This window comes from Lynx canadensis, chromosome A3, assembly GCF_007474595.2.
Source record: "Lynx canadensis isolate LIC74 chromosome A3, mLynCan4.pri.v2, whole genome shotgun sequence".
Taxonomy (NCBI): Eukaryota; Metazoa; Chordata; class Mammalia; order Carnivora; family Felidae; genus Lynx; species Lynx canadensis.
In genome coordinates, this window is record NC_044305.1 from 67,706,379 (window position 1) to 67,733,635 (window position 27,257).

Sequence of the window (27,257 nt, forward strand, 5' to 3'; positions counted from 1 at the left end):
GGTTTATTTTCTTCGGCCTCTCACAGTAGAAAGTGTCCTAACAAATACAATGGTTGTATCACTTACTTAGAACATATTATCTTGTGCATTTTTGTCCTGAGTTACATTTTAAACTGTAACTATATAAATGCCTAGATCATAGTAGATTCTCAACCAGTGTTTGTATGCCTATCTACTTCTACATCATTTATCACTATCACTCATATTATTTAATATCTTGGTATCTGGATATCTTGTCTTCCCAACTATTATATTTCTTCATTTTTATTCATGCATTTATCAGTTATTTATTGTGCAAGGCACCAAGGATCCAGTACTGAATAAAACAATCATGTCCTTTGACAGTCCGGTAGCGGAGTTAGAAATTAAATTATCCCATAAAATAAGTATAAAATTGCTAAAATGAAAGTCCGCTCAAAGAGTCTAGTGGTGGTAGGAGAATGTATATAGTAATGGGTTTTTCCTAATTGGAGAGGTCAGGGAGGGCTTTTCTAGGTGAGTGACTCTGGCAAGGGAATCTGAAGGATGGGTAGGAACCGACCAAATTAAGAGTGCAAAGTGGAAGAGATGTTCTAGTCGGGATGAGCTGCACCGAGCAAGGTTCATGGTAGGCAGATAACATGGTACGTTTTATGAACTGATAAAAGGAGAGAGTGTGAGAGATCTTTTTTCTTTTTAAATGTGAAGAGCAATGGTAAGGCATGGTGTGTGTATGTGGCAGGACAGATGTGGAAGTGGACATAATTAGATGGGAATTTAGATAATATCACTGTGGTTGCCACTTAGAGAATGGATGAGGATGAGTGCAGAGCATGCTGGAGGACAGGGCAGCATGCTTGAAAACTCTTGCAGTCATTTGGGAAAGCTGATGGTAGTTGGAGGAGATAAGTGGACAGATGAGAGGTATAGCAAGGAGATAAAAACAGAACTTGGTGTAGTACTTTAATACAAAGTTACACTCTGACCTTGCCCTTAAAGATCAATCAAGAGATCTAGAAAAACTGTGTATTCTGAATACAATCTGATAATAGTGCTCTTGGTATGGTGGACACAAGATTATGGTTTGGAAGTACTGAGAGCATTCTGGAAAGGCTGTACAGAAGAGTAAACATTTAATCTGGACACTGGAGGATCAGCAGGATTTCTATTCAAATTTCGAGTGAAATTTTAGGCAGAGGGACAGCATCTACATAAGACCAGTGTGAAAGTGCATTTTGTTAATTAATTCACCAGCAACTTTTTAAGAAAATGTTTATTTATTCGGAGAGAGTGCAAGTGGGGGAGAGGGAGAGAGAGAATCCCAAGCAGGCTCCCTGCTGTTAGTACAGAGCCCAACGTGGGGCTCAATCTTACGAACTGTGAGATCATGACCTGAGCTGAAACCAAGAGAGTCAAATGCTTAACTGACTGAACCGCCCATGTGCCCCTCCTTGCAACTACTTTTTGATCCCTCTATGTGCCAGGCACCATCCAAAGAACAGCTATCTTGTTTTATGTAAGTAATGAGATGTCTGGTAATGAAATGGGAAACGGCACACGTTCCTGCTTGGCAAAAATGTGGGATAAACAGTGCATATGATGGAAATAGAAAGGGCTTTGATTTTTGTGCCACTTAAGACTAAAGCCTATGGCAATGAGAGTCCCTCCAGTTTCTTCTGTAAGAGAGTTTGAGCCCTGTGGGTCTGGCAGCAGGGAGCTGGGGAGATCAGACCTGGGATGGGCATAGCAGCCTCATGTAACAGGCTATGTAAGTGTTAATGAGACTTTGGATATAATAGCTGGAGGGAGAGAAGGGCTGGTTTCCAGGAATATTTTTGAGAAAGAGTCAATAGGACTGGAAAAGGACCTGGGTTTAAGGGAAAGTCAAGGGATACTGAATTTTCCTGCATGGGAGTTTGGGCAGATGGTAATGTTCTTCACTGGGCAATATGAGAAGATAAGAAATTTAAAGATACAGATCATGAACTAGTCTGGATGTATTAAATTTGAGGCACTTGCAGTTTAATGAGGTATAGATGTTTAGGAATCTTTCCATTTGAAAACAAGAATTATCTTTCAAAAGAGAGATGGGTGTTATGGAAGAAGGTTTTGGAACCCTGATAGTAAGACATCATTTGATGAATAATGATTGGGGATTGTGAGTATAATATGAGAAAGAAAATGGCCAATATCTGAATTTTTGAAGGGCAGCCGAGGAATAAGAAAGATGGAAAGAACTGTCAGTGGAGTAGTCTGGGACATTAGGAGAGTACACAGGAGGGTGTGTTGTCACTGAAATTAAAAGGGGAATGAGTATTGTAAAGAAGGGTGTGAATAGTCAGTGACGTCAAAAGCTGCAGATAAGTGCTAGGAAGACAAAGTAGAAGTCAAGAGATCTGGCAGGTCCATCGTTGTTGGGAACTCTCATAGAGTGATTACATGGTGTTAGAGAATTTGTGGCCAAATAGCAAGAGGGCTGGCTAAAGAGTGAGTGAAAGGAAAGGGCAGGGGGGTAGTGAATGCAACTGTTCTTTCACAAGTGTGGGGGTGACCAGAAAGAGGGGAAGGTAGCAGGGAAGGAAGGCAGGATTTATACAGAAAGCTTTTCCCTCCTTCTTTTTAGCAAAAGGAGGTGAAACTTGGCTACATGTGCAGAATGAATGAAAGGGATTTTATGATTCATGGAGAAGGAAATATTGAGGAGGAAGCTGATACTAAGTTCATGAAACTGGCTAAAAACCAGGTGAATAGAAATACTGGGGATAGATTGGGAAAGGAGATAAGAAGCCATCACTGACCAAGAATAGAAGGTGAGACAACGGAAGAGAGGAGCGTAGAGACTGAAGGGCACAGTCTGTTCAGAGTTCAGTTTGGTGACAAGCCTTCTACTAAGAAATGTTTTTGAAGCCTTAGGACATACAAAGTGTTGAAAAAAATGAGATCACTTTAATTTTATTTTAGGCATCTCGCTGTGTCAGTATAGGCTGATGAATAAAGTCGTGAGGTCGAAATGCACAAGCTGTGTTTGAGGTTTGAGGAAGTTGAGGTTTTAAGCCAGCTGCCCTGTCTCTGGGATTATTGCTGTGTCAGCTCAGCTTAACGATTTATATCACTACTGGAATGTCCTGTCTGATGCTGAACACCCAATGAGGGTCAGTCACACCTGCTGGATTGAATTTGATTAAGGTGGATTATTTTTGATATCTGATATTCCTGTCTTTAGAACAATTTCTATGCAATTATAGGGCTTCTTGGGGATGAGGTGTATCTAATAGTCTAGTCATCTAGTACATGTCAGTTCTAAGCAGGGCAACAGCTAACCCATGTAGGAATATACCTTGAGCAGAGAGCTCCCCAGTTCTATTGCTTCCCTGTTTTCCTCGGTGAGCTCTGCTCCATTGAGTGCCCTATCTCTCAATTCCTGTGAGTGTTAATATCCTCAAGAAGGTAAACCCTGAAGACTGCAGGTTTTATTTTAAAAACGTTTTTTAATGTTTATTTATTTTTAAGATAGAGCATGAGTGGGGGAGGGGCAGAGAGAGAGGGAGACACAGAATCTGAAGCAACTCCAGGCTCTGAGCTGTCAGCACAGAGCCCGACGCAGGGCTAGAACCCATGGACCGTGAGATGGTGACTTGAGCTGAAGTTGGACGCTTAACCAACTGAGCCATCCAGGCATCCCAAGATTGCAGGATTTAAACCAGGCTGTCATCCAACTGGGGGTCCTTACACTTAGGAATTAGAGTTCACAGGAGCCATCATCTCCTTTGTGAAAAACTCCTCACTTAACCCACAGATAGGGAAACCAAGATACCAAGAGATACAGTGATTTAATCAAGATTGCACAGTAAGTTTATATCAAAGCTAGCCCTCAAACCCAGGATTCTGAGCACCTTCCTCTAAGCAGGTGGTGTAATTGCTGAGACATATTCCCACTCTCTCTGCTCTGTGTTTCCTTTATTAATGGATTTCTTTCTTCTTCAGACCTCAGCAAGTATTCTTAAATGGGGGTGAAAGAACCAAGAGGAAAAATTGAATGGCTTTAAGAAGGAGAAAAGCATGTAACCTGAGGGGTTGCTTTCTTATGATGAAAAAATCATTCCTTTCTGTGTAATCCATCTTTCTTCTGCTGGATTCACTGGTATTAAAGTCCTGAGTTCTGGCTGCTGCTCTGGTGAAGAACACATTTTCCTGGCCCTAGAGACCTGGGAGATGGGGTCAAGAGCCTTCAAAGGAATAGTGGGTTACTTTATTAAAATTTTTTTTAAACATAATTTATTGTCAAGTTAGTTAACATAGAGTGTATCCAGTGTGCTCTTGGCTTCATGAGTAGATTACCATGATTAATCGATTATATACAGCATCCAGTGCTCATCCCAACAAGTGCCCTCCTTAATGCCCATCACCAATTTCCCCCTCTCCTCTGCCACCCCCGTCAACCTGCAGTTTGTTTCTGTATTTAAGAGTCTCTTGGGGTTTGCCTCCCTCTCTGTTTGAAACTATTTTTCCTTTGCTGTGCAGAAGCTTTTTATCTTCATAAGGTCCCAGTAATTCACTTTTGTTTTAATTCCCTTGGTTTCCATACAACACCCAGTGCTCATCCCAAAAGGTGCCCTCCTCAATACCCATCACCCACCCTCCCCTCCCTCCCACCCCCCATCAACCCTCAGTTTGTTCTCAGTTTTTAACAGTCTCATGCTTTGGCTCTCTCCCACTCTAACCTCTTTTTTTTTTTTTTCCTTCCCCTCCCCCATGGGTTCCTGTTAAGTTTCTCAGGATCCACATAAGAGTGAAACCATATGGTATCTGTCTTTCTCTGTATGGCTTATTTCACTTAGCATCACACTCTCCAGTTCCATCCACGTTGCTACAAAAGGCCATATTTCATTTTTTCTCATTGCCACATAGTATTCCATTGTGTATATAAACCACAATTTCTTTATCCATTCATCAGTTGATGGACATTTAGGCTCTTTCCATAATTTGGCTATTGTTGACAGTGCTGCTATGAACATTGGGGTACAAGTGCCCCTATGCATCAGTACTCCTGTATCCCTTGGATAATTTCCTAGCAGCAGAAAACATGAATAGACACTTCTCTAAAGAAGACATCCAGATGGCCAACAGGCACATGAAAAGATGTTCAGTGTCGCTCCTTATCAGGGAAATACAAATCAAAACCACACTCAGGTATCACCTCACGCCAGTCAGAGTGGCCAAAATGAACCAATCAGGAGACTATAGATGCTGGAGAGGATGTGGAGAAACGGGAACCCTCTTGCACTGTTGGTGGGAATGCAAATTGGTGCAGCCGCTCTGGAAAGCAGTGTGGAGGTTCCTCAGAAAATTAAAAATAGACCTACCCTATGACCCAGCAATAGCACTGCTAGGAATTTATCCAAGGGATACAGGAGTACTGATGCATAGGGGCACTTGTACCCCAATGTTCATAGCAGCACTCTCAACAATAGCCAAATTATGGAAAGAGCCTAAATGTCCATCAACTGATGAATGGATAAAGAAATTGTGGTTTATATACACAATGGAATACTATGTGGCAATGAGAAAAAATGAAATATGGCCTTTTGTAGCAACGTGGATGGAACTGGAGAGTGTGATGCTAAGTGAAATAAGCCATACAGAGAAAGACAGATACCATATGGTTTCACTCTTATGTGGATCCTGAGAAACTTAACAGGAACCCATGGGGGAGGGGAAGGAAAAAAAAAAAAAAAGAGGTTAGAGTGGGAGAGAGCCAAAGCATAAGAGACTGTTAAAAACTGAGAACAAACTGAGGGTTGATGGGGGGTGGGAGGGAGGCGAGGGTGGGTGATGGGTATTGAGGAGGGCACCTTTTGGGATGAGCACTGGGTGTTGTATGGAAACCAATTTGTCAATAAATTTCATATATATATAAAAAAAAAAGGAGAAAAAAAAATAAAAATAAACTCTCCCATTCTCTGCTTAAAAAAAAAAAAAAAAAAGAAACTATTTTTCCCCTCCTTTTCCCCCAAGGTCTTCTGTTAAGTTTCTCAAATTAAGAGTGGGTTACTTTAAACATGGCAGAATTTATTCTGCTTTTTAATACTGTGCCTAATTTTGAGAAAAGCCTGATTGGGGATACACCTACATTAAACTAGCTCAGTAAGGAGTTAATGTTTGCATTAGCAAAGGAGTCTTCTCCTTTCAAAGGAAATCTTCAGTGCTATAAACTTTTCTGATGCTTGTAAATGTTGATACATCAATTACCACTTGTCAGCATGGCTTGGAAAAGAGAAGTCTAGAGAATCTTGAACACAAATGTTAGGCCCTGTTGTCAATTAAAAATTATTCAGAAATAATAGACAACATCCCTGAGAAAGAATAGGTATCAGCAGAGAAAATCAGTTTGGTTTATAAAAATTCCACTCACAGGTACTTTGGAGCAATGCCTTGTAGAAGAAAAAGTGAGGACTGCTTAGATTGACCTTATGCTCTTTTCATTAGCCATACTCTGAAAGGTCCCTCACTATTAGGAAATAAAATAGGAGGAGGTGCAGAAAGTTTTCTGGCTTCTAGGCACAGAGCATCACACTGGATGTGATGTGAGGCTGCTGACCACAGCCTATTTGAGGCACTCACGCACAGCACTGTTAGGTACGTACATTTTCTCCAGGTCCCCAAATCCCGAGAATGCTCCTTTTGGGATGACTCGAAGTTTGGTGAGGACAAACCTCCTGAAAAGAGAGTAGACATAAAATATCACAACCTATCCATTCACTGATAAGTAATTGCCTAATGTGTACTATCAGCCAACAGCCAACATATACTAAGTGCTTGTCATTTAGTAGTAGTTGCAATTGCTTTCACATGATCTCTCTTCATCCTCCCCACAAAGCAGTGATGCCCATTTTGCATTAAGAGGGAACAGGTTTAATGAGGTTTGTAGATTTGCCCAGGGTCACTTGGCTGATACATGGCAGAGCTGGAATATGAACACTTTCATCATCAGTACTCCATGTTGCCCTCCCGTAGCTTGTGTGAGGCCTCTTTTCTTTCTCTAGTCCAACCCCCAAAACCTCTTCCCTTGCCATTCTTAGCTGACCTTGCTTCCTATTTCAAAGAGAAGATGAACCTAATAGAAGAGAATTTCATGCTCTCACATGGCTTGTAGCCACTAAGCCATCTGCACCTGAAGCCATACCCTGCCTTCCCTCCTGTTACCAAGGGGGACCAGGACTCTGGACCTGGCGGAGAATAGTGCCTCCAATCCACATCAGATCTCGTCTCCTCTCTTCTTGTTGAGGTAACCACAACAGTAATTTCCCCCTTTTTTGGCTACATTTTATTCACCTATGTTTGCTTCTCTACTGAGTCCTGCCCATCAGTATACAAATATGCCATAATTTATTTCATCAAAAAAACTCTACTCTCAACATCAGCCACCTTCAGTTTTTGCCATTTTCTTCTACTTGAAATATTTGTTTCCCTCTTCCACAAAGTTTGTTCCAGTGGCTCCTCATCTCCTCCAGGAAAAAAACCCACATTGTATACAGTGATGTATGGATGTCCCTGCTCTCCGTTTCCACAGACCCTGTACTCTCCATTTTGACAGTTTTCCCCTTTGCTTCTCTTGTTCTTTTCACAGTACTCTCTTGCTAGTTCTTGGACATGCCAGGTTCCTTCTTGCCTGTGTTTCTGCATTTGCAATTCTCTCTGCCTGGAGCGTTCCTCTCTCAGATATCCTCATGGCCGCTGCCTCCAGTCTGCTGTTTGCTCAAATGTCACTTGTTTAGTGATGCTTTTTCTAACCACCCTATTTAAAATGACAACCTCCCCTACTTTGCCCCTGGCTCTCTTTCCTGCTCAGAGTTTTCTTCACAACACTTCTGACATTTTGTACACTTTATTTATTTATTTATTTATTTATTTATTTATTTATTTACGTATTCACATATGTATTTATCTCTAGCCTATAACTAGAATACAGACTCCGTGAAGGCAGGAGTTTTTGTATGATTTGTCTACTACTGTCTACCGAATGCCCTCAAACAGTGTCTGGTATGTGGCAAGTACTCAAATTTTTTCTTGAATGGCTATTAATCAGTCTGAGAGTTCTAGGCTTGAGAGTGGAATTATAAGTGACCCTTTTGGAATCTCTGTGACAAGAATACTATTCCTTCCTCTGGCTTTCTATTGCTTTGTAACTGATTAGTAGGTACTTTCCCCCACTCCTCCCGGAATCTTTCCTTCCACAAGGCGGTGTTTCAGCAGGAATGAAATAAGCACTGAGGAGTTGAATAGTTTTGCAAACCTGCATTACTTCATTCTCTTATTACTTATTGGTGTTAGTGAAACTCCTATTGCAGATGAAATTATCCCGGCAAACGATATTTTACTTTAACTTTGTTTACTTGCCTTTGGCTGTCAGGTGCACCAGCTCTATGGGGAGAAAGCATGAGAGAGAATCTTAAGTGCCTTTTTTGCTTTGGAGGAGTTTATATATGTGGAAAGGTAAAGCCAGAAATGTTGGAATACCAGAAAACAGTTGTGGGATACAGTTGATGTAATAACTATAAATGTTATGCAAATATTGAAGTGAGAAAGATCCTAAAGTACATAAATACATAAAAGGAAGATTGGAAGAGGTGGGTGAATTTGAGCCTGGACTTCAAAACCATCAGGTCATACTAAACCCATGTAAATAAAAAGAGATATAAATTAAGATTAAGGACTATGTACCTGGGAGACTGTCAACTTCTAGAACTCCCATCTGAAAAGAATCAAAGTTAAGGTACTCATTTAATCTTTTTAAAAAATATTTTTACATGTATTTATTCATTTATTATATGTAATTTATTGTCAAGTTGGTTTCCATACAACACCCAGTGCTCATCCCAACAGGTGCCCTCCTCAAAGCCCATCAACCATTTTCCCCTCTCCTCCACCTCCCATCAACCCTCAGTTTGTTCTCAGTATTTAAGAGTCTCTTGTGGTTTGCACTCATTTTGTCTTAAGTAACATAGACAAGTCCCTTTTGTTTCTATCACTCTTTTGTTCCTATTATCACAAGACAGAAGAATGATGAAAATAAACTTGAAAAAGCAAATACTAAGTCAACTAGATAGTGCTTTTTGATTCAACCCTAGTAGCATACAAGTTTTCTATAAACACTTATGCCTAAATGTTTCCAACCTATTAACATAATTAAAGCCTTTTTTTTAAAGACATAGTCTTGAGTTCCATTTACTGAAATGTTATGAACTAGATAACTTGAAGATATTTTCACTAAAATTGTCCAGAAGTCTTCTATAAGTCATAATAAATATTGCTTTAATTGCATAGTTGTGCTTATAAGAAAGTATGAGAAATCCCCAGGGGCCCAAAGTAAAGCAACTGAAGACCAAATGGAACCCTGAGTGGTGAATGCAAACAGAATTCTAAAAGGATAAATTGGAGCCAAACTATTCAGGGAGGAGGTCAGTTTCTGGACTTGGTAGTGAAGGACTTGCGTTTTGATGCTAAGATGTTGTGTGAGATGAGATATAGAAGATGAAATGTAAAGATTTATTTCTCTGTGCTGTCTATTTAACTATCTCATGCATTCTAGAAAATAAAAGGGGCAGAAAATGGGAGACAGGCAATTTTTAAGGAATTAACATCTGGAAATTTCCATAATTTATAAAAGACCTAAATCTCAGATTTTGAAACCTCAAGTCCTAGGAAGGAAAACAAAAATAAATCTACTTCCAGATACCTCTGAATTAAAACTGTGGAGTCAAAAGAAAAACTATTTTAAATAAAAACAGAAATAGACCTATTATCTTCAAATAAAAATAATCAGCAAACTTTGTAAAAATATCTTCATAATTAGAGAAAATACTGCCTGGTTAGAATCCTATACCCAGAAATAAACATTCAAATGTGAGGATGAAATAAAGATGCTTTTAGACAAATTTAGTTAGTCATTAATGAAATTTCAGCAAAGGAATTCCTTTAGAGAAATAAAGTATAATCTGGTAGGAAGGCACAAAAACAAGAAGGAATAGTGAACAGAGAAATCAGTGTTCCTTACTGAATAGGTGGGTTTTCATAATGGTTGGAAAACTCACCTATTCAACAAAGAACAATGAAAAAAATATTGACCAAGAATTAGGTCACAAAGCAATTGGTATAGAACAAATAATTGTCTTTGATGTGGTGCATTTAAATTACTTAGAAATTAGTTACAAGAGATAATAATTAACAGCCTCCCTCCAACAACACATGTACAAACATCTAGAAAGTAAAAACTAAATCAAAACAAAACCCCACTCTTTTAAGTCGCACATGGGTCACAGAAGAAATTACATAATAATTAGGAATTATTTGGAATTGAGCTGTAATGAAAATACAACATGAAACTTCAGGGATGCAGCTAAGCTGCCACGTACAGAGAAGTTAAGGGCTTTAAATTATTTTACCCAAATGGAAATAAAAAAGATGGAAATTTCACAAGCTACATTTCAACACAGTGAATAAACAAAGCAACAACAGAACAGTGGAAACAGAAAACTATAAAGTCGGTAGTTCTTTATTGCATTTCTGGGTAGAACTTACAGTACAAACTCAAAAGTCATTTCATAAGACAGTTGGGAAAATGAGGGACTGTTGAGATAGAGGTATTTTGAGAAGATAAACACTCAGCCAGACATTAAAACTTGATGTATAGATACAGTTTAACCTATACTAACTTGTTTCATTGTAAAAGATTAAGTTTCAGGGCTCCTGGGTGGCTCATTTGGTTAAGTGTCCGACTGGCTCAGGTCATGATCTCACTGTTAGTGAGTCTGAGCCCCGCATAGGGCTCTGTGCTGACAGCTCAGAGTCTGGAGTTGCTTTGGATTATGTATCTGCCTCTTTCTCTGCCCTTCTGTCTGTCTGTGTGTCTGTCTCTCTGTCTCTGTCTCTGTCTCTCTCTCTCAAAAATAAGCATGAAAAAATATTTAGAAAATAAAAGATTTTCTTCATAAGTTTATTGCTAACATGAGTAAGGAGTTTTCTTAGAATATTGAAAGGTTTATCAGAATAGTTTCAAGGACTTTGACTTATAACTTTACCACTAAAAATGATTGTTAGAGAAAAGTACATTTATCTGAATGTTTGTTGAATGAAACCATTAGTCACTTAAAGTTGCAAACCCTTCTTACAGGTCTGTTTTAACGAGCAACTTTGTGATAATTGATTGATTATGATTTTACTGATCTAGCTCTAATTAATGAAGTTTTGCTGAGATTTCCTTTAAATCAGGAGTACTGGTAAAGGCATTATTTTTGATGAATTTTCATATTTATTTACTTATGATTTTTTAAATGTAATGTTTATTTGTTTTGAGAGAGAGAGAGAGAGAGAGACAGACAGACAGACAGACAGACACATAGGAAGACAGAATCCCAAGCAGGCTCTGCTCTATGAGTCTCTCATAGAGCAGAGCCTGATGCAGGGCTTGAACTCATAAACCTTGAGATGATGACCTGAGCTGAAATCAAGACTCAGACACTGAACCAACTGAGCCCCTAAGTTTTCATTATAGAAATAAGGTAAGTGAGAACCTAAGAGATTAACTTTAAAACACATTTCAAAATTTAACTTTGACTTGAGAGAAGAAACCTAAAGAGAATAGAAAAAAATAATAGAGTAGAAATTAAAGATTATAATGGAGAAGATCAATAAACTCAAAAGCTAATTTTTTAGAAAGATCAATAGAATAAAAAAAAATCTGTCCACTTCAACCAAGAAAAAAAAAAAAAACCAAAGCAACAACAACAACAACAACAACAAAACGAGAGTTACGAAAAATGGCACTTAGGTAAAGACATTAGTTTTGTTTTTGTTGTTGTTTGTTTGTTTTTTGAGGTATAATTGACACAATGCTGCATTAGTTTCAGGTGTCCAACATAGTGAATCAATAATTTCCATCCACACATACCAAAACAAAAAAACTTGTTTGTTGCCTTTTCATTTTGTTGGTGGTTTCCTTCAGAGAAGCAGGATTTAAATTAGAGAGCCCTAGGAACAATTTCAAAGCATTAAATTAAAAAAAAAATCAGGCCATATGGATAATTTTCCTTGAGATATATACTTACCAAAATTGATTAATGAAGATATAGAAAAACTGAATGAATCTAAAACTGTTAATAAATTGGGTTTGTAGTTTAAAACCCATCCACCCCAAAACAAGGTTAACATGATATGATTTTATTTATTTGTTGATTGATTGATTGAATAAGAGAGTGAGCAGGGGAGGGACATGGAAAGAGGGAGAGGGAAAGACTCCCAAGCAGGCTCTGCACTGTCAGCACAGAGCCCAACAAGGGGCTTGATACCACAAACGGTGAGATGATCACCTGAGCTGAAATCAAGAGTCGGACTCTTAACTGACTGAGCCACCCTTATGCCCCAGTATCATATCATTTTAGAAGTAAATTATGCCTTTTTAGAATAATAGAAAATCTCAATCTTATACAAACTATTCCAGGGACCAAGAAAAGAGGGAATGTTCTCAAACCCATTTTATGTGGCTTGTATAACATCAGTAATAACATCAGACAGGGACAATAAAAGAGTAGAATGATTAGGCCAATCTCACTTATTAATGTAAATGGAAAAATCTGAAATAGTATAATAGCAATATGTTCTCAATAGAGGCTAAATAAATAATGTTGCCAGTTTGAGTTTGTCCTAGAATTCAAGGGTTGTTAAATATTAGAAAACGCTGGTAAAATTTCCACATTGAGAAATTAAAAGAGAAAAACCACATGATTTTCTTAATAGGCATAGAAAATATATTTAATAAAAAATTTCATTCATGATAAAACTTTTTGACAAACAAGGAAAAGGAGGAATATTCTTAATCTGTAAGGAATAAAAATCTATCAAACACTGCGATAAATATCACAAATGTGAAGTATTAGAGATATTCTTTTTAAAATTAGGAATGAGGCAAGGATGTTTACCATTACCTCATCTGTTCGGTATTGTGTTAGATGTACTAGCCTAGACAGTTAAGAGAAGAAGAAAAAAAAAATCAGTATTATCGATGAAAAACTCTCATCTATAGGTAACATTATTGTCTACACAAATAACTCTCCTTTAAGAGGTTAGGAGTAGAACTAATGAGAAAGTCTAGCAAGGTAAATGGCTGTATAATTAGTGCACAAAATAATTTGCATTCTTAGATTATCTTAAAGTGTATCAATTATAATAGCCATAAAACTTATTCAATAAAAGAAATATAAGAAAAAAAAGGTTTAGGGTCATATGGAGAATAATCAAATACTTAACTGGAAAACCTTTTAAAAAACAAACCCTGAACAAACAGAAATGCCACAGTTTTACATGGGAAGTTCTCAACATTGTGAAGGTATTGTTTTTTTTTTTTAATTTTTTAAATGTTTATTTATTTTAAATTTTTTAATGTTTATTTTTGAGAGAGAAAGAGAGACTGACAGACAGCATGAGTGGGGGGAGGGGCAGAGAGAGAGGGAGACACAGAATCCAAAGCAGGATCCAGGTTCTGAGCTGTCAGCACAGAGCCGGATTTGGGCTCGAACCCATGGACCATGAGATCATGACCTAAGCCGAAGTTGGATGCTCAGCCAACTGAGTCACCCAAGTACCCCATGAAGGTATTGGTTTTAATCTACATTAGTATATAAATTAAGCATATGACACATCTGAGGCACAATAGCCTTTTCTTTTGTTTTCTTTTCTTTCTTTCTTTTTTCTTTTTCCTTTTTTTTTTTTTTTGGTATATGTGAATGGAAATTGACCAGGTGATTAATATTCATATGGAAGAACATTCAGAGTATAGCCAGAACAATTATGAAGATGTAAAACAAGATTGGGGGAATTGACATTCCAGGCAATATAAGTTTTAGAAATTAAATGTGATTAAAATGCTGTGGTATTGACAGGGATTAAGAAGTTAGGGCAGTGGAAGAGAATAAAGATTACAAAAATAGATGATAAACAAAAGGAAATGGCAAATGACAGAGTAGCATTAAAAATCAGTGGAGGAAAATGTGAAATAATCAACCAGAGATGCTGAAACTATGCTTGTAGAAAAAGATAACATTACCATACTAACATCTCAGTTCCAGGCTTACTAAAGATCTAAATGGGAAAAATCAAAGGTTTAAAACTCCTAAAACTTTTAAATAGAACACAGAAAACTGTACACCAAAATCAAAAAGTTGATACCCTGGACTATATTAACTTAAAATTTCTGTTAAACAGATACATAAATGAATGAGAAGATAAGCTGTGGACTGGGGAAAGATACCTGCAATACATACAACTAACGAAGTGTTAGCATCCGGAATATAAAGAACTTTACAAAATAATAAAAATACAGCGCAGTAGAAAAATTGGCAAAATATAAACAGGAAACTTCTATAAGAGGAAATGCAAACAACCAGTAAACATATTAAAAGATGCTCAACTTCATTAGCAGTCAGGAAAATGCAAATTTAAACAATAATTAGATACCATTATACATCATCATATTGGCAAACATCAAAAGGAAAACCTCACAATAACACTGCTGGAGAGGCCATGGAAAAATAGGGCATTCTCTACACTCTTGATGGAAGGGTAATTTGCTAGGAGTACTTTCAGTAGCCATGGGCAATATGTGTTAAATTCAAAGATACAAATGTCTTTGAACTTAGCTATTCCATGTCTTTCTGCTACATGTGTACCCGAAGACAGGTAAAAGATTAATTACTGCAACATAATTTATGATAGTAAAAAATCAGAAATGAATGGTCATGAACAAGAACATGAATAAATATTAATAAACTGTTATATACTGAACCACAGTCAATTATAAAGCCAAGTTATAAAGCAGTGGAAAGAAATGAACTGACTAGAGCTGCATGCAACAATCTGAAGAAATCTCTGAAGCATAATATTGAAGGAAAAAGCCAGTGCCATATACATGCAGTATGTATAGAATATGATTTTTATAAAGGCTACCCTGCAAAATAGCATATTGTTGCAAATAAATCATATCTTTTTATTCTGTATTTTTGAGTTTTGGATATCTTGGAGTTTTGATGACTCTGGAGGGCGTACTCCTACCAGCTCTAGCTAATTCCTCCAGATGGCAAACAAGCGGCCTGTGAGTGTGCTTTTATATACAAACCAACTAATTCAGAGTCAATAGGGCCTTATCAGGAACCCATGGGGGAGGGGAAGGGAAAAAAAAAAAAAAAAAAAAAAAGGACGTTAGAGTGGGAGAGAGCCAAAGCATAAGAGACTGTTAAAAACTGAGAACAAACTGAGGGTTGATGGGGGGTGGGAGGGAGGGGAGGGTGGGTGATGGGTATTGAGGAGGGCACCTTTTGGGATGAGCACTGGGTGTTGTATGGAAACCAATTTGTCAATAAATTTCATATATATATAAAAAAAAAAAAAAGTAGCCAGAGTCAATAGGGCCAACCACCTTCCCCAAGGCCCCCTTACAGTCTATTCTCTTGCCCTAATTATCCCATGGCAGCCCTACACCCCAGAGTCCTTGGAATTTTATTTAAACCAGATGATCCTAAACCTGCTTACGCTGTTTCATCAGTTCCTTCCCATGGAAGCCACAATAAAGGCTCTTGCCATATTTCCCCTGACCCAGCTCCCTCTGCCTCCTGGTGCTTCCCTATGTGCCCCTACATAGTGTGGGGTCTGTGAGTATAACAGTGTATCTTTTTTTTTTTTCAACGTTTATTTATTTTTGGGACAGAGAGAGACAGAGCATGAACGGGGGAGGGGCAGAGAGAGAGGGAGACACAGAATCGGAAACAGGCTCCAGGCTCTAAGCCATCAGCCCAGAGCCCGACGCGGGGCTCGAACTCACGGACCACAAGATCGTGACCTGGCTGAAGTCGGACGCTTAACCGACTGCGCCACCCAGGCGCCCCAACAGTGTATCTTTTCAAGATCAGTTGTCTCCTGATCTGTTGGCCTCTGTCCTTTCCTGAATAATAAAACCTATATTGTAAAACATGCTTAGAGATGCATATATATTTATCAAAAGGAAAATTTGAGAATGATCAACACCTAAATAAGCAAAGTATTATTTCTTCTGTGAAAAAAGGACTGGGACACAGCCATATCTAAAATATTTTGTATTTTTAAAAACCATCTGAACAGTTATGACCAAAAGTTAAGATTAAGCAAAGCTGGGTTGGGTGTTTTATGAGTGTTGATTATATTATTCTCTATACTTCATACTTAAAATATTTCATAATTTTTCAAGATTGAAATTTTCAACAGGCCATATCCAAAGCATCATTTATTTGTTTTTAAATGGAGGGAGTGATTTAAAAGTATCATCATATTGTTCTTGTCAGATGGCACCTCTCCTCTGTAAGGGGGCATAAAGGGTCTGAATGATTTCTCTAAAAACGCACAATTCATCAAAATGGCTCTGAAAAGAAAATTTTCTTGAGTATATTGCAGTTTATTTAATGTCTCTTCCATGATAAATGGAGTAGGTGGGATTTACTTTTTTTCTTCCCTGAAATTGGAAGCTTTAGGATTCCCTTGTACTCTGTCTCTGTTAGAAGCAATTCATATCTTGGGCAGTCCATTCACCCTTGGCCAAATTTAATTTCCCTTTTTGGCTTAAAGGAGAATAGTTTAAAAGATCCCATAAAAAGCTTGCTGGAATCCTGGAAAACAGCCAACATTCTTTTTGAGAAAGCTGCCTTTTTATGATGGCCCAAGTGTAAATGACACTAGGCTCTGTGTTCTTTGAATTTCACACAAGTTTAAAAATTAAAGCGAGAACAGCTTGGCAAAGGATATACAAAAAGAAATTGATCATCTTCCTGACCTCAAAATGCCAAGAGTTTTTGAGCTTCACACTCTTTAGATCAAACTCTTACTCTAATTAACTTTCTGGGAATGTGTTTAGGAAAACTATCCAAAGAGGTGGATTGAACTAAATGAGCAAAGCACCCAGAAAAAAATAGATTTTAAATAACTTGATTTGACTGTTTACCGTGATCCAGCAGACAGCTATACCACAGTCCAAATCATGCATGTATCTAATTGGTTGCATTTCTTCTTTTTTCTACACATGGGTCTTGAAGCCAGTGGGGCAGGGAAGAGCAGGAAGGAAGAGATTGGAAAATAGGAAGGGGTTATTTCCATATATTTTGACTTTAAGTTACTTTATTTTTCTAGAACCTCTTCACATTTTCACATGAATCTTAACTGTCTAGATGTGAGGTGCTCTGTCACTGTAAATATGGAGAAATGGGTTCAGCTGGCATTAGCCCTTCACCCACCTTCAGGCAGTGTAAGGAAATGCCAAGGATTCATTGGGAGTTGCAGTGTCTCCCATGAGGATTTCTTGGGATAGAGCTGTGAGTGTTCTTTGTGTCCCTTTTCCACGGTGTGGAGTGGGTCCTTGTTCTTCATCTTAAGTCAAATGTGGGAGGTAATAGAACCAGTTAAGGGGGTTAACATGTATTTCCTGCAATTTGGGGGAGATAACAAAGACTGGAACATGACCAAATTCTGACCTCTAAAGATAGGAAGTATCCAGTTGCTTTGGGAGAGAGTTGTAGTTTTATAGACAATGGTGTGGATTTCCCATGAGCCAGACCTAGAGCCAGCAGAAGGGAGCTAAACTGCTTATAGTGAGGAAGATGGGCTTGCCTGTACAGTGAACTGACCCCAAATGTGGGCTGCTGGAAGCTGATGGGAGGGGGAAATGTTCTTCTGCAGATGGAGACTTCTAGCAGGAGGGATCCTGAGCAGCCCATATATGCTCCAGTGACAATAAGAATTGGCATTTGAATATCAGCAACACCCAGAGGGTCCCAAAGCCAGACAGCCACTCTGGCCTCAGAGTAGGATGCAGTACTTTCCCAGCCAGTTTGTATCCCTCCTAGACCCAACCTACATGAGGCCGAAGAGAGCGGCAATTGGGGAAAAAGGGAAACGAAGAAAGACAAAACTCTTTGTTCCTCAGTCGGGGGTTTCTGGGTATGAAGCAGTCCATAGGATAACACTGGACTTTGATTTATGAGGGTGGAACATCTATGATGCCTACCCCAAATTTCTCTCCAGTGCGGAAAAAGGAGGCAACAAAGTGATTTTTGCCTGGCAGTTGTAGTGAAGAAGAAAGTTACTTTCTGGTGGTACCCTACTGAATCTATCTTGATCAATATGATAACTGAATTGGTAAAAACTTTACCCAAGCCATCCTGTGTAATTGCTTTATTGGTGAGAGAAAAAGTGCTGGGAACTTGAATAGGGCAAGGAATAGGAAAGCATTCTTACTCGTACTTCCTGTCCTTAATTAACTCTTATTACATGGGCTGATGGTGAGCAATTCAGGACAGAGTGGATAATTGGGCTCTCCCTTTTGGCACGGTTTATGGGAGCCAAGAAACATTTCAACTCAGGGGTCCGGCCTTAGTAATTGTCTCATAATACCAGAGTGGCTGGCTACAGGACTGGAGTTCCATTTGTCTTGAGTTTCCATAGAGTATCTATTTGGTTAAACTTGCAGATAATCTCTCTGAGGCAGACACTGCCATATGCCATTGTGTGAACTCACAATACATGATTTTTTCTTTAGAAGAAAAAAAAATTTATAAGACAGAAACTCATGAAGCAGGTACCACTCCAAACCCAGCTCCAATGACACCTCACTGTTCCCTGAGTCCCTCTGATTTTTCCCTCAACAACATTTTTAGAGTGGTAATTCTTCACTTTTATCATCTTCCAGTGAACAGGGCTTTCTAAGAGCTAGTTTGAATCTGCTTTCCTTTTATTTCCATTCATGTCCTCTTATCTCAACATCTGTGCTGGGCTGATAAAAGGGATGTAGGCACTACTGCTAACTGTATATCACTGCTGACTTTATCTCCTCTTCTGTACAACCTTTACATCAAGGTTGTGGAGACTTTCTTTTTCTGGCTCCCTCCTCCCTTGTTTGCATTGAGTGGTTATGGAATTACTTTCTATACCACATTTTATCACCTGTTCACTTTCATTTTATCACTTGTTCACTTGCATTTTCTTACCTGAATCTGGTACCTGATTTATAGTCCATTTATATGAAAGCTTGGGACAAGGAAGCAACGTGGTGAAGATCATTAGGGTAAAAAATCAGAAATCAGGGCTCTATTCTGGCTCTGTTCCAGGTATGTAAATGACTGAGAAAATTCAAGTCCCTTCTGTAAAGTGAGGGGGTTGGACTGGATGATCTCCAAGGCCCTATAAGATAAATTTTAGTGTGGTTATATAGTGGAATCCTCTTCAAGTGGCCTCCCATTTCAGTCATATTCTGTTTTAAACAAAAAGAGATAATTTTATGTGAAGCCCTCAGCATGGAATAAAGATCATCCTAGGGGATTACTGAATAAGTGGTAGCCCTCCTTTTTCTTTAGTCAAGGTCAAAATCACTTGAGCTTACCCTTCCTTCCCTCCCTCTGCTACCTTCCAGGCCAGACCATCCTCCCCTCCTCTCCTCATGTCTGTAACCTTGGCTGTGACCTACTAACAGGTTGTCTTCCTCTGTTTTCTACTGTGCAATCTGTCTCATCTACCATAACCAGAATACTCCTCCTAAACGCTGCTTGCCATGATACTCTGCTACTGAAAATCAAGACAAAACAAAAGAAAAGAAAACAACAAAAATTAAAAACACACAAAGCCCTTTCAATTGCTTGACACTGCCTCCAGGAATCTTAACTAATTTGTCATATATTTGAGGCACTCCACAATCTGCCTCCATTTTCTTTTCAATGAAATGTTCTATTTCCTGCAGGTAAACTCAAATCTAGCCTTGCCCTCACCATTAGTAAATGGCTATGTTTTATTTTTTTACTAAAATCCTATAAGTCTATGTCCTACCTCTCTGAATATATGGCATGGTTCTGTAAAATAGGAACTATGCCACTGTCTCTATTCCAAAGAGCCTAGTCAGTGCTTTGCATATTTCAGGTATTACTACTATTGATAGATTGAGGAGTGATGTTCACACTGCCAATGGCTTTCTGCTTGAGGCATTTCAGCATCACATACTTCAAATAACATACTTTATTGGCCTTTAGAATTATTCCAGCCATACCAATCAGTTTTGTTCAAAACAACACCTACAACATACATGAATGATATAAAAGGAATCTAGCTTTCTAAGAATTTATTTAATAGACACACTCTTGATGAAAAATATAGAAAGGATTTCTCAGGATATTGTAGAACAGTTGGTATAAAGTGAAAACTGCAGATTATTGGCCCATGAATGGAATCTAGCTCAAGACATGTTTTGTTTACCCCATACAGTATTTTGAAGAAATTTGAATTGGTTGCCAGCACTTCAAATTGTGAAAGTTTATCTAAAATTGCAGATTATGGCTTCTCTTGAAGATTAAGAAGATCTGGGCTACTTTCCCACATAATTATAACTGGCTACAGTTAAGTGATGGCTGAAGCCTTAGACCTGGCATACACAACTGGTTGCTTAAACTCCTTCCCTGTCTAGTCTTGTGTGTTGTGCCTTAAGACTTTGAGTTTGGGATTTCTGGTACCTGAAAACCTAGTCTGAATGGACTTGAACTCTTTACAACCCAGTGGTTCTCAACTTTGGATGCATATTAGAATTACCTATGGGAATTATTACTACAAATTCCTAAACCTCACCTCTGTGGTGGGAGCCAAGGAGGCACAGTCAGTCATTCTTTTTGTTTTAAGTTTATTTATTTATTTTGAGAGAGAGACATCAGAGAGAGGAGAGAGAGAGAGAATCCCAAGCAGGCTCCCTGATGCCAGTGCAGAGCCCTATGCAGGGCTCAAACCAACGATGGGATCATAATCTGAGCCAAAAGCCAGAGTCTGATGCTTAACCGACTGGGCCACTCAGGTGCTCTAGGCATTCTTATTGAAAAGCCTCAGAGGTTATTTTCATGCATAGTGGAGACCGAGAACACCTGCTTTAGAGGGAAGCTACAAAGAAGCAGCAAGCTGCTCTGATGAATAGTTGGGGAGTTGGCAACTACCTGTGGGCATGATGGGAAAGGTTTTTAGAAAGCTGCTTCTATCCCAACTCCCCCCCCTCCCCCGGCTCAGTAGAAGGTTGAGACACCATCTAAGCAGTTCCTTATATAATTGAGGAGTTCTGTAATCTCAATTGACACATCATCATTATCCATTGGAATAACAACACAAATAGAATGTGTGCACACTCTTTTGTAGACTTCCTTCTTTGGTCAATGGACCGAAAGTTTTTGGTACTGGAACTGGGTCAGGGTGGAGAGGACTCTACCTGAAAAAGTGTATAATGCAGTAAATAAGAGCAGTGCATATCATAGTAAAGGAGAGCATTGAATGAATCGAGACAAGCCAGAGAGGGGAATCCAATGTAAAGGACCAGAGGCAGATCTTGAAATTCAGAGAATATCTATTTATTCTTTTTGACAAATACTTATTGTGTTCCTGTTTATATGTCTGATGCTGTTCTAGGTCCTGATTACATAATGGTAAAAAACACAGTGTCTACACTAATGAGTTTATATTCTAACCATGAAAATAAGGAATGGGAAATAATTTGAAAAAAAGGTACAGTTATGGGACAATTCCTTGAAGTGAAAGGAAGATCAGTTATGTACAAATCCACAGGGATAAAGAAGAAACATTTTAAAAATTATATGATACCTATGCATATATAGAGAGGGAGGAAGTAGGGAAGGAAGGGAGGAGAGAGAGAGAGAGAAACTTATGTATAGTTATTCATTTATAAATCATTTATTGACCATCTACTACTTAACACACATTAAAGTTTTAGGAAAAACAGTGGCAGGAAAGATAGATTTCCTGCACCACCAATTTTAATTCTATTGTGAGAGATATGTGTGTAATCTAATAATTATAGAACAGTTAGTGTGGTGATGACAGTGGTCATATTTAGTGCTTGCTGTGGGAGGTATTGTGCTAAATATTTCATTTGCACTATCTAATATATGCAAAATCATCTTAAGTAAGTATATTTGCATCTACCTCTATAGATGAGACCATTGAGTTAAGAGTAGCTTAGTAACTTGATCAAGGACATAGCTATTAGGTGGCAAATCAGATTGTTGAATTCAGGTCTGGTCCACAACGATCATACTCAATCTCTGTTGACATACAAAGTTAGGTTTTAGGTGTACAGCATACTGATTCAACAATTGCCTATACTACATTATCACCATGATAAATGTGGTCATCGCTTGTCACCATACAATGTTATTACAATATTATTGACTGTATTCCATATACTATATTTTAGTCTCTGTGACTTGTTTATTGGACGTTTGTACCTCTTACTTACTTTAACCTATTTTGCCCATCCTCCCACCCACCACTCTTCTGGGAACCATCAGTTCTCTGTATTTAAGAGTCTGTTTTTGTTTTATTATTATTATTTTTAGATTATACATATAAGTAAAATCATATAGAGTTTGTCTTTGTCTTCTTTGACTTAGCCTAGTACCCTCTAGTTCCATTCTTGTTTTCTCATGGTAAGATCTCATTCCTTTTCATGACTGACTAATATTCCATTGTATATGTATACCACATCTTCTTTTGATCCAGTCATCTATTGATGGATACTTGGGCTGCTTCCATATCTAGGCTATTGTAAATAATGCTGCAATAAACAAAAGGATGCGTATGTCTTTTCAAATTATTGTCTTTCTTTTCTTTGGGTAAATACCTAGTAGTAGAATTCCTGGATTGTATGCTCTTTCTGTTTTTCATTTTTTGAGGAACCTCCATGCTGTTTTCCACCATGGCAGCACCAATTTCATTCTCACCAACAGTGCATGAGGTCTCCTTTTTCTCTGAATCCTCGCTAACACTTTTTATTTCTTGTCATTTGGAATCTAGCCATTCTCACAGGTGTAAAATGATATCTTTTTTGTGGTTTTGATTTGGAGTTCCCTGATGATTAGTGGTACTGAGCATCTTTTCATGTGTTTATTGGCGATCTGTGTGTCTTCTTTGGGGAAACTATTCAGGTGTTTGTTCATTTTGAAGTTGGATTATTTGGGGGTTTTGGTGTTGAATTCTAGCAGTTCTTTACATATTTTTGATATTAACTGTTTACTGTATATATCATTTGCAAATATCCTTTCCCATTTTAGTAGGTTGCCTTTTCATTTTCTTAATATTTCCTTTGCTGTGCAAAGCTTTTTATTTTTCTGTAGTTCCAATAGTTTATTTTTGCTTTTGTTTCCTTTGTCTGAGGAGACCTATCCATAAATATGTTGCTAAGGCTAATGTCTAAGAGATTATAGCCTATGTTTTCCATTAAGAGTTCTATGGCTTCAGGTATTACATTTAGATCTTTAATCCATTTGAGTCTATTTTCATGTGTGGTGTAAAGAAGTGGTCCAGTTCCTTCCTTCCTTCCTTCCTTCCTTGCTTCCTTCCTTCCTTCCTTTCTTCCTTCCTTTCACATGTAGTTGTCCAGATTTCCTAGCACCATTTATTGAGAAAAACTGTCTCTTCCCCAATGTATATTCTTGCCTCCTTTGTCATAGATGAATTGACCATATGCACATGAGTTTATTTCTGGGCTTTTTATCCTAGGTGTCTGGGTGTCTTTTTATACCAGTATCATACTGTTTTGATTACTACAGCTTTGTAGTATATCTTGAAGTGTGAGATTGTTGTTCTTCGTCAAGATTGCTTTAGTTATTGAGGTCTTTGGTGGTTCCACCCAAACTTTGAGATTATTTGTTTTAGTTCTGTGGAAAATGCTATTGATATTTTCATAGAGATTGCATTGAATTCATAGATTGTTTTGGGTAGTATGGACATTTTAACAACATTCTTTCAATTTATGAGAATGGTATATTTTTCCATTTGTGTCACCTTCAATATCTGTCAACAATGTATTAAAGTTTTCAGAGCATTGGTCTTTCACCTCCTTGGCTAAATTTATTCCTAGGTATTTTATTCTTTTTGTTGCAATTGTAAATGGGATTGATTTCTTAATTTCTCTTTTTGCTACTTTGTTATTGGTGTATAAAAATGCAAAAGATTTCTATATATTAATTTTTTATTCTGAAACTTTAGTGAATTCACTTGTTAATTCTAGTAGTTTTTTTTTTTTTTTGGTGGTATCTTTAGAGTTTTCTGTATATAGTATCATGTCATCAGCAAATAGTGACAGTTTCACTTCTTTCTTACCAATTTGGATGCCTTTTATTTCTTTATCTTTTCTGATTACTGCATCTAGGACTTCCAGTACTATGTTGAATAAAAAGGGTGAGAATGGACATCCTTGTATTGTTCCTGATCTTAGAGGAAAAGGTTTTAATTTTTCACCACTGAGTATGATGTCAGGTATGGTTTTTTCATATATGGCCTTTATTATGTTGAAGGATGTTCCCTCTAAGCTGACTTTGTTGAGAGATTTATCATAAAGGGATGTTATATATTATCAAATATTTTTTCTGCATCTATTGAGATGATCATATGGTTTTTATGCTTCTTCTTATTAATGTGATATATTACTTTGATTTGTAAATACTGAACCACCCTTTCATACCCAGGGTATATGCCACTTGATTGTGGTGAATGGTTCAGTTGGTCACTGAATGCTTGTTGAATTCAGTTTGCAAATATTTCACTGAGAATTTTTTCATTCACATTCATCAAACATACTGGCCTCTAGTTTTCTTTTTTTGTAGTGTTTTTGTCTAGTTGTGTTATCAGGATTGTGCTGGCAGGGCTAGTCAGGCTTTAATGAGGGCATTAGTTTTGAAGTGGGACGAATGAAAACAAAACAGGTCTGGGCTTAGATATTTCTCTAAAAAGCAGTACTATTGGCAAATGAACTCAAAGTGGAGAAACTGCTGGGAATAAGGGGAAAACACAAAGCCTCAAAAAAGTGAAAGGAGATTTACCACACATTTCTCTGATGACTAGTCTTATTAAACTAATTCAGAATTGGGTTCTTATTACTCTGGATTCTGGATTTTGGTCTGGATACAATTCACAGCCACCTTTACCCTGTCAGAGTGAATAAACAGAATTCCACTTTAATGACTCACTAGGGTCTCACCATCTGATAGCATGGCAAATATATTTTGCCTCTAAAGCAGTTCTTTTGGTCCCCTTGGTTAATGTCAACCTGACTTAACTGTGATTTTTATTGACAACATTTAGCTCCAGATGCAATAATGAAAGGTGACTGTCACATAAAGGTCAGTTTGGGGCTACTTCTGCTCAGATAGAGGAGGATTAACTACAGATAAACTTCATTCTGGAAATCTCTGGGCTCTGACTGACTGTGACAATCACTGAGAATGAAATCACAGGAACACAAGAAAGACAGATCACTGCTTCATGAACTAAATATAAACTTAAGTCTTTCATAATGCACTTAAAACCAATTTCCATTTTCTATTTAGAAGTTTCACACATGTAATCAGAAAGCATATGCATTGAATAATTATCTTTTACTGACTGTGTAAAGTACAAATGTCGAATGTTCAAATGAACTCTGTTAGAGAAAAATGCATAAAACTATTTAAAATAGATTCAGAGAAAAGCAAACATGACAGTGCTTAGAATGTAACCCTGTATCCAATTACTCCTAACGTAATATTATTTATTATAGAATTTTGAAAAATGATTTATTTAGTCTTTAAGGGGATAACTTGATAACTATACCTAATCCTTAAGAACAACATGAATTGTGACAGAGGGAAAGATTTCATGAAAAATTTAATTTCCTGTGGGGATGGAAGAAAGCATTATTTAGCACTGTTTCTTTTGAATGTAGACCAGAGATTTTACCAGAAATCTAGATAAATACCTCTTCTTTGTGTCAGAAGAATATAATATTAAGTACACTTTATGCTTCTCTAGATGCTAACTGCTAACACAGAACTGATCCTAGATAAATAGTTCACATGTTGTAAAAGAAGAAAATGTTGTTTGTCTATAATACTTAATTGGTAGAAATAAATAGGAATGGTCAAGAGAAACACAAGGACTCTTCACTAAAAGATACTGAAATCTATAAATGACAATTTCTAGAATGACTGTCACAAAGCAAGAATTTCCAGAACACAGGTATATATTTCATTTTACTCTAAGATCAAAATCTGTATATTGACATTGGACATTTTCTATTTTGAAAACACCCATTGATCTAAGAAATAAATGTTGCTGTTAAACAGGATCTTTGCACTAATTGAAGACCAAAACTTGGTCTCCACTACACTTTTCCAGTTCTGAACTGTGCAAAGGACACGATTCTAGCTAGTGGGAACACTAACCTTTGGAAAGGGTGTTAGCCTTGGCTAAGAAGAACAAAGAGTGGGAGCAATTAACTAATATTTATTGAGGACTCAATTGGTACAGCCATTGTCCAAGGCTCACCACATGACATTCTCACTTTTAGTTCTTGCTGCAGTGTAACAAAGTAAGTATAGTCCAGGTGAGTATGTACAGTTCTATGTATAGATTAATGTAACCCACCCCCCAGTCACCATCACAATCAGGATACAGAACTGTTGAATCACCAAAACCTCCCTGTGCTTCTCCTTTGAAGTCACCATGTCTTCCTGCACCTGACTCCTAAGCCCTGGCAACCACTGATCTGTGTTATGCTGTGACATTTTGCCTTTCTAAAATGCCATATAAAGGGCATCATACAGTATACAGTCTTCTGAGAGTGGCTTTTTTAGTCAAAACAGTTTGATATTATTTTGTTATGTAGGTCAACTGTTCCTTTTTATTGCTGAGTAGTATTTCATTATGGGAATATACCACAGTTTACCCATTCATCTATTGAAGGGCATTTGGGTTGTCTCCATTTGTGGATGATAATGAATAGAGCTACTATAAACACGAAGGTGCAGGGTTTTATATAAAAATGCATTTTCATGTTTCTAGGATATAAATACCTGGGAGTGAAATTGCTGGATTACATGGTAAATGTAACTGTATGAGAAGCCACCAAACTGTTTTCCAGGGCTACTTTACCATTCTGTATTTTCACTAGCTGTACATGAGAGTTCCAAGTGCACCGCACCCTTGCAAGCCCTTGGTTGTGTTAGTTTTACTTTGTTTTTAGCTGTTCTAGTAGGTGTGCAGTTTTATCACATTGAGGTTTTAATTATTTCCCTAATGGCTACTTAGGTTGAGCATCTCTTCGTGAGCTTACTTGCATTCATATATCTTATTTCATGAAGAGTGTTCAAATCTTTACCTGTCTTTTCTGTTGTTTTCTTTTTTGGAGTTCTGGG

General features: G+C 37.7%; 1 protein-coding gene across 1 annotated transcript in view; it reads right to left on the reverse strand.

Annotated features, from left to right (window-relative positions):
* LOC115511231 (follicle-stimulating hormone receptor) overlaps window positions 1-27,257 on the reverse strand; it is a 165,918-nt gene that overhangs the window by 81,174 nt on the left and 57,487 nt on the right. Inside the window, exon 2 of the mRNA XM_030311787.1 lies at window positions 6,624-6,695. Within this exon, the coding sequence (XP_030167647.1) occupies window positions 6,624-6,695 (72 nt within the window). The remainder of the gene's footprint in view (window positions 1-6,623; window positions 6,696-27,257) is intronic.